Raw genomic sequence first — 8,806 nt, 5'->3', positions numbered from 1 at the left:
TTGTCTTGACCGTGCCCTGGCTGCTTCCAGTCCCGCTGCTGGTGGAGACGTGGCTTCAGCTCTGGCTCCGCTCTCCTCCCTCTTCCCACGCAACACACGCGAGAGCCAGACGTGGGGAACCTCCACCCCCAGGATACCCGCTGGGGTGAAGAGCATGAGAGGAGTGAGAGGAATTGGTTCTGCTGTAACCCATGATGAGCCAAACCTCGAATAGGCAAGGTGATCCTGTGATAATGAACCAGAGAAAAAAGCACAAACTACAAATGATCCCCTGTCATAAAAGTGCCAAATCTAAGGAAACACGTTGATGATTTACACTCTGGGTCTCTCAGAGCTGCCGGACAAACTCTGACTTAAATGAGAGCGTGATGATGCAGAAACATACCCCGAAAGATATCAACATCACACTTTGCTCCAGCGAGAACAAATTCCGCGTACCTGTGAGCCCGGTGACTTCTTCACTTACCTGTTACGGTGATGAATACCAGAACGTAATGTCACTGGTGGTACAAACACCATTCAGCTAAGGAAAGGAGAGGAGAGCCTGCAGCTCCTCCCCAGATAAATGATGACTAATCCAATGTCCTGGGTGAAACCAAGACATTTGTGCCCATTTCACACGTGCCCGTGGCATTTCAGGGCTTCTGCTTCTTGGAGTTGAGAGACCTTGTGTCGTTGATACGTTTTCTTCCTCCAGAAACAGGCAGGAGCCTCTCTCCATGTGATGAATCTGGCAGGGCAGCCGAGTTGTCTTGACCCTGCCCTGGCTGCTTCCAGTCCCACTGCTGGTGGAGATGTGGCTTCAGCTCTGGCTCTGCTCTCCTCCCTCTTCCCATGCAACACATGCTCCTGTGCCTTGGTTTCAAGGATCCCAGCTCAGCTGAGGAACCACATCTCCAGGTGACACTATATCACACACCCCTCACCTGCCTGACCACAGCCAGGGAATACCCCCAGGTCTTTACACCAGTTGCCCATGCTGTACAGCAGACTCTTGGAGAAAGGGCTGGCAGGAGAGCTGGATTCCTCTTGTGAATGCCCAGTGCCTCCTCACTGAGACACCACAGAAATTCTGCATGTTCATTTTATCCAGGGAGAATTTCCCACCTACCTGGCAGGTGCACGAAACTGCTAATCTGCATCTTTTAAGCATGCATCTTTCAACGAGACAGAGCAATATAAATCTGAATAATTCATACGAGATACCAAGTTCTGATTTTATGCTGAGCAGGTAGAACTGGCTTAAGAAACAGAGGATTTGCCATTGTGGGTGGGAAGAAGGTGTCTGAAAACACCAGGCTTTGAGGTAGCAGGGGAGAGGTGAGAAGTTTTAGCTGCTGCGAGCAGAAAGGTTTGGTAGCTCAATTAAAACCATTTAATTGAGCACATTTTTAGTCGTGATTTTGCATTATCTGGTGCCTGTTACTGATGTCCCAACACGAGGCATCAGCCCTGGATCTCTTACCCGAGATAAAACCTGAGCTCTTCGTGCCCGTGAAGTGCTGCAGAGCAAAGCAGGATGAGGGTTTGCAGGTTGAACCTGTTGTTTTGCTCCCTTCTCGGCAGCTCCACCGTTAGCACTCGGGAGGGTTTAAAAGAAAAAACCCAAAGTGAGTCACTGATGGTGGTCAGGACAGGAATCAGCAGCAGGCAGCCAGCCTTGTTCTGCTGCACAAACCTGACCTGCACTCAGAGCTCACGCACTTATGGTTCCTTCATCTCAAAATGGGCACATATAACTGGGATGTCCCCTGCTCTGGCTGGCTTACTGGTGATCCTGGACTCGTGGCGTGGCAGGGGCCGGCACTTCTGACTTCAGCTGGTTGGTTTCTGTCCCATTTTCTCAACTATTTACTTCCAAATAGAAACAGACCAAGCAAAACCATAATCCAAGACCATAACACCATAACAGCAAGACCATAACAGCATGGCAGCTATCGCACCTGAGTGCAGTGGATACCAGGAGAACCCCTCAAATACTTTGGCCAACTGTAGGTGTATTTCTCCTGTGGTTGGACACTAGCTCCAGCTTCTTTCTGACCACATGCTTCCCTTTCTTGACCAAAACCACCCATTTTTTCACTAGCTGTTCAAGGCAACATCAGCCAAGCCCCAAGGGACCAATGGCAGGAAGAATGTCCCTCTCACCCTGGATGCTGCCCTTCAGGACAGCTCTGATGTTGGTGAAGATGAGATAAACATGTCCCTGCTCCTGTGGGAGAGTGTCTGAGAAGTTTTCATGTTTCTCCACACTCTCATATTCTCATAACTGCAATATTGTGTAACTGTGCACAAAGCAGCTTTGCTCTGACGTTACCTTGGCAGTTTTTCTGGCTAAAGGTCACTGTTTCTGCAGACCTGGCAGTGGAAGGCTGCTGCCAGTCTGGCCTTGGGAGAAAACATGTGAGACTGTGAAATACTGAGTGGAATGCACAGCAGTCACTCACCAGCACTAAAACTACTTGAAACTAACAGGAAAATAGTTTGACACAGAGAAAAATACTTATTTTACAGAGATGTTTTTGGAACCTGTTTTCACAATCAGTTATGAAGGAGGACAGCAGCGAGGAGTTTAAAATGCAGTTATACAAATCAATGGGTGATGGGTCCATAAATATGTATTTAGCAGTCAGGGATGTGACCTCTACTATCACTAGCAAAATAATAATGGAAGGTGGGGATGGGTGGCAGGAACTGGCCGGAGTCACACACCCTCCCTGCTCAACACCACAGAATTTAGTGGTCAGATGAACTTAGCAGTTTTCTTCAGCGTTTCCTCTGAGCTGCCCCCCCCTGAATTTCCCTGCACCCCCGTGCACGTGTGGGTTTATTTTCCCAGCCCGTGTGCTCAGAGGCCAATTTCAATCTTGTTTCATGGGTCCAAAGAGATCCTGCCCTCAGCACAGATCTGAGGCCACATGTCTGTAACCTCCGTGGGAAGTCCCTGAGGCTTTTGAAACATTTATTTCTCAAGTGGGAACTTCAATTTTTAAGGAAGATCACTCTCTGGCTTTGTCTTCATTCACATATCTCACTATAATTTGCCATTTTTTAAAATTTCTTCCTGGCTTTCTATTCCCAGTTTTCTCCTCTTTCTTAGTGCACGTGACTTACTTCTATATATATAACCTTTCCATTCAGAGATATTAAAGTACTTTATCAAAAAGAGGCAGTTTCCCCTCCTAACCTTCCAGCAAGCAGAACTTGTGAGTGTGTTACCCAAGGGAAAAAAAAATAATCAGATTTTTTTGTTGCAGAGCAGCAGCAGAACAAATCAGTTTTTGCAGTCTCTCTACCTGTACCTGCCATCTTCTCCTGTCACCTCCTCACCCCGTGGCATCCCTGTGAGCAGCAGAGAGACCTGCTTTTCTCCTCAGAGCTATCCCCCTGGACTGACTCTATTGCTTATTGTCCATGAGCAATGCTAGCAATGTCCACTGACCTGAACCATTCCCCAAGCTGCCTGGTGTGCAGGGACCCAGAAATCTTCCCATTCCATGATCCAAGAGTTGTGTTGTGTACTCTCCCTCCTCATGGCAGGGGGGTTGGAACTGGATGATCTTTAAGGTCCCTTCCAACCCAAACCACTCTGGGATTCTGTGATTTTTTTACCCAAACATTAATTCACTTCTGAAGGACTCCAGGGCTGAGATGCAGCTCCAGTATGAGATGGTTAAACACGGGTGCCCCTGTGCAGGCATCTCCTCGTGCTGCTGGTGGGTGTCTCTCTGCAAGGGTCCCCATCTGCACGGGGTGTCCCAGCCCCCAGCAGTCAGTGGCAACCCAGGGCTCAGCTCAGTTGCCCCCCGCTTGGTGCTGAGTCCCACTCGAGGTGTCCTCAGCATCTGCCTGCTCAGGCAGCTGTGATGCTGGTCCTGGACACCAAGCCCGTACCCCAGCGTGGTGACATGGCCACTGCTGGTTACAGGCTTTCTAATGAGTTTGCAAGGTCTCAGGACTGTGCCATGCCAGGTTTGCTCCCCCTGAGCTTGTTCTGACCTACGTGGAGTTTTGTTTTCACTAGGTTTAGCAGTAATGGCAATTTTTATTCTGACTATGGCTATGGCTTTTATGGGTAACATCGTATGGTGCAACCAGAGGTTGAGTTTTATGCAGGTGGTAGTAAAAAGGAGCCGTTCTGTGCTGAGTGAGATATTTATAACTTCAACATAATGGTGTAGTGCTGACAAACACGGGTCTGGCAGATGGCAGGAGCCTTGAGAAGTAGGGACAGAGGATGCGGCACAGAGGAGTGCCGGCATGAGGTGATAAGAGATAGGGCACAGGCTGGCACTGGGCACCTCATGGCTATAAACAACTCAGGAATGGTCAGATGAAGAAATGTAAGCTTGGACCTGGCCAGAAATGGTTTGAAGGTGACAAAGAAAGCAAAGAACAAGTATCTAACATGCATAAAATGCACCGTGTTTAATAAATGCACATGTAACAGGGACTTGCAGGCCAACAAAGAGAAAGCAAGGTGTAAAAGCATCTTATCAAACACAAAAAAGACACCAAGAGGACTCCAGAGTGAGGAAGAACAAGCCATCAACATCATACTCCTCCCTGTGAAAGACTCCAGATTTTAATGACTTGATGTAACATTCACCACCAAACTGAAGTCACCAAACTTAAGACTCAGAGGAGCAAAGAAAAGGTGAACATGACCCTGGGGAAGAGGTAGAAACTGGGAAGTGTGTGTATAACAATCAGAATTGCATTCTTCTTCTTCTTCTTCTTCTTCTTCTTCTTCTTCTTCTTCTTCTTCTTCTTCCTTCTTTTTCTGCAAATAAATAATTCTTTCTTTCTTTTTTCTTTCTTTTTTCTCTGTAATAACTAGATCTGGACTAGTAACGATTCTTGTATTAGACTTTTAAATTACACTAACAATTAATTGTTGGCTTTGTACATAAAATGGGTTTGTTTTTTGCCTGTAAATGAGATTCTGATCATAACAACACACGTGGCCCTTTGTGGCAGTGGGAAGCCATGTGGGACACCATCAGGTGTCCCTGATGAGATCTGTGATCTCCAGTGGCACTAAGCAACAATGTGTAGGCAAGTGCACTGAGCTCCTGGCTAACGCAGACCCCGGGGTGCTCAGTGGCACTCAGCACTCCCTAAAGCACTTACCCAGCAGCTGCTCACCCAAATCTGACCCCAGGGAAGAAGCATCCACAGCAACTCCACCCCAGAGCCTGGAGAAGGGTTGAACAAGGCAAATCAGCTGGATGGAGCAAACGTGGATGCACCCAGCCACCCACCCATCCCATGAAGTACGAGGGTAGGGGCAGGACTAGAGTGAGAGGAGAGAGTTCTCCCATTTTCTGCACTGTTACATGTACAAGTATCTCCTGCAAGGACAAGGTCTACATGTTCCCATGGGACACACTAAAAGGCTCTCTGGAGAGATGGGGGGATCTGCACAGCCATGAACATGGGGTCTGTGTGGGAAAAGGTTGCAGGAAATTTAATAAAGAATTGAATCCACAGGCACGTGGATAAGTACATCATATGGGGAAAGTGGGGAAAGTGTCAGTATGGTTCCTCCAACACACAGACAAGGCTCCCTAACATACTGCAAGTCCTCCAAGGACTGGAAAGGATTCTGGTTAGGGCAGGTCCAGGTGATGGTAGAGTCTACCTGGATTCCCAATGCCTCTGAGCAAGGTCCCCACTGAAGGTCATCAAATAAACAGCCATTAAATGAGAGTAAAGTCCCACACATCAGTGAATAATTTAATCATTAAATAAAGTATAAAAATGATCTAAAGCTGCTGGAGAGTGTCCAGAGGAGGGACACAGCATTGGGGAAGGATTTAGAGGGGAAGGGTGTGAGGAGAAGCTGGAGGCACTTAGTTTGTTCAGCCTGGAGAAGAGGAGACTGAGAGGAGATCTCCTGGGGGTCTAGAACTTCCTCCCAAGGGGCAGAGGAGGGGCAGGCGCTGATCTCTTCTCTCTGGCCACCAACCAATGCCAGGAGCAGAGGACATGGCAGGAAGATGTGTCAGGGGAGGGTGAGGTTGGCCATGAGGAAAAGGTTCTTGAGGCACCCAGAGGGTGGTGGAGCACTGGAACAGGCTCCCCAGGGAGGTGCTGATGGCACCAAGCCTGACAAGATTCCAGCAGCATTTGGCCAAGGCCCTCAGGGACATGGTGTGAATGTTGGGCTTGTCCTGTGCAGGGACAGGAGTTGGACTCCATCGTCCTGGTGGGTCCCTCCCAGCTCACCACATCCTGTGATTCTGGCAAAGGGAGGGAAGAACAGCAAGGCAACCGAGTTTCTGATGATATTAAATTACAGGAGGATCAGCTGCAAAAATCTGCAGAAGACCCTGGTAAGACTGAGTCACTGAACAATAAAACAACAGATGAAAAAAAATCCCAACAGTTGCGATGAACACACAGTGATGCACTTGGGGAAAAACCAGAACACTTTAGATAGAAAATGACAGGCTGGTGGCTAACAATTATCTCTCAGGAACAAGCTGTCACAGTTGTGATAGTGTTACAACAACACAGTTCAGCGATCAGCAGTTCCAAAAACAACGTTGATATCAGACATTCCTAAGCAAGGAGCAGAAAACAAGGCCAGGACACAGCACTGTGCATCTGAAATACGCTGCAGTCCTGGTGCCTCGGGGAGCAAAACACTTGTCATGGGAAATGAGTGAGACAACGTGGCTTCAGTTGGAAAGAGGCAGCGGAGGGGAGATATGACAGAGGTGACAAAGGCTCAAAGCTGAGCGGGGGAAGATCTGCTCGTTGTCACTTCCAATACACGAGCTGGAAGCACAAGAAATTAAAACAGCTCGAGTCTGGATCAGAACATAGAGGTCATTATTCAGGCAGCGCTTGGCAGAGGGACCTGGGGTGTTGGGCAACAGCAGTTGAACATGAGCCAGCAGAGTGCCCAGGTGGCCAAGAAGGCCAAGGGCATCCTGGCCTGGATCAGCACCAGTGTGGCCAGTAGGAGCAGGGAAGTTCTCTTCCCCCTGCACTGGGAATCACTGGTGAGGCCGCAGCTGGAGTGCTGGGTTCAGTGTTGGGCCCCTGAGTCCAAGAAGGACATGGAGGTGCTGGAGCGTGTCCAGAGAAGGGCAACGGAGCTGGGGAAGGGTCTGGAGCACAAGTGTGCTGGGTTCATGATTGGACTTGATGAGCTTAAAGGGCTTTTCCAGTTCAGGCAGTTCTGGGATTCTGGGATTCTGGGATTAGATGGTGGAAATCACCAAAGCAGGGTCTTCTAGAGCCTGAAGTGTCCATGCACTAAATTTAGGAAGTTGAGTTCCTTAAGCAAGTGGGTTCAGCACCAGAACATCAGTGATGTGATGGAAGAAAAGAGCAAAACAGCCCCCAAAACCTGTGTTGTTCTAGGAGGAAGACTCTGCCCCGTTGCTGAGGGTGAGGGCTTTCCAAAGGATCTTGTGAGCAAACCTTGGCTTTTACCTTCAATCATTGTCCTCAGGTTTTTGCGACAAGGTTTCCCGTCATCAGCTAACGTTTATGTTTGTATGTCAGGAGTTGTTATTCTTCCTTCAGAGACAACAGTGCTCATTCCTGCGTGTCATTTTCTTTTGCAACGAGCTTTAGCCCTTTTGTATTTATTCTTGGTGCGTGGCAGAATCCTGGATCTGAGCCTCATGGGTTTTTTTTTTGGTCTCATGCAATGGTGCAAATCAAAACTGCTGTAAAGTGAGCAGAGGAAAAAGGGTTTGTTATGAATGGCCAAGGCTGATAAGAAACCTGCCTTATGAAAAAAAAACACCCCAACAATAGATTTTTTTCCCAGGCAAGAGAGTGTTGTGTGTGTGTGAAAGAGGCTGGATGAGCTGATTGTCACCAAAACAACTGCTGCTAACCCAACAACAGCTGGCAAGAGTTAAACCTCCTCAAACATACTGGGAAGTTACTCTCAAGTGCCAGCACCTGTGTTAGAAGGATCTAGAGCTCAGCCCAGGAACCTGCTGTGTCAGTGCTTTTAAGGTAGGATGAGAGGGGTGACTGGAACTGGTAAGGCTGATATCAGTTTGGGGTTTTTCCAGGTTTTTTGTACAGGTAGGATGCAAATTAGCTACTCCTGACTCCTCAGGTTCCTGTGTGGGCTTCTTTAGCTCTGCATTTGCTCTCCTCTGCATTGTGTTCTGCCATTTTAATGCTGTAAATGGTTCATTTTGCTCCTGTGTTTTACAAAATGCTTCTCAAAAGGTGGGTTTTTTTGACTCTTATTTACTTTTTTATCTCCTTGTACTGTATTGACAAGGAATGTGAGGGAGTACTGCAGTGGGTTTGTCGATTATTTTTTGGGGGGCTTGGGGGTGTATTTACTTATTGTTTGTTTTTAGTAAATTACTATAAAAGTCCCATCAGGTTCTAGGTTCTCAGAGGTGGCTAAAGAATGACTATGTGAGGTGTCTTTTGTTGATTAAATCAGGTCTCTCTTGGGAATCTCAGCTGAGGGTCCCCAAAGGTCCAGATGCAGAGAAACCAAAAGAACTGCCTTCCTCTCTTAATGTGCTCCTGAAAAGAAGGTGGACCTCCTGCAGCTCATGGTCCACAGAAGATGTCAGTGTGCTAATGCACTTAACTACCTCTGAACCACTAGTTAAAGAGATCCCTTAACTAGCAATGTCTAGTTGCAGAAGGTGAAAGCTCTGCACTGAATTTAAGTGGGGTGGCATTAAATTTGGGTGGGTCTCACACAGCATCCCCTTTCCCATCAGGGATGTTTGAAGTTGACTTTTGAACAGCCCGAGCACTAACAGGGCTGTTTGTCTCTGTGCACCCCCCCTGTGCTGTCCCCTTT

The 8,806-nt window shown here is 47.8% G+C and overlaps 1 protein-coding gene across 1 annotated transcript in view; it reads left to right on the top strand.

Annotated features, from left to right (window-relative positions):
* Window positions 1-332: 332 nt before the first annotated feature.
* LOC104524918 (folate receptor alpha) overlaps window positions 333-8,806 on the top strand; it is a gene marked incomplete at its 5' end in the record, with an annotated part of 11,083 nt that continues 2,609 nt past the window's right edge. Inside the window, one exon of the mRNA XM_010167942.2 lies at window positions 333-491. Within this exon, the coding sequence (XP_010166244.2) occupies window positions 333-491 (159 nt within the window). The remainder of the gene's footprint in view (window positions 492-8,806) is intronic.

The sequence above is a fragment of the Antrostomus carolinensis genome, unplaced genomic scaffold, assembly GCF_000700745.2.
Source record: "Antrostomus carolinensis isolate BGI_N321 unplaced genomic scaffold, ASM70074v2 scaffold1115, whole genome shotgun sequence".
NCBI lineage: Eukaryota > Metazoa > Chordata > Aves > Caprimulgiformes > Caprimulgidae > Antrostomus > Antrostomus carolinensis.
Note: the sequence above shows the minus strand (reverse complement) of the source record. Positions and strands in the feature narration are given on the sequence as shown.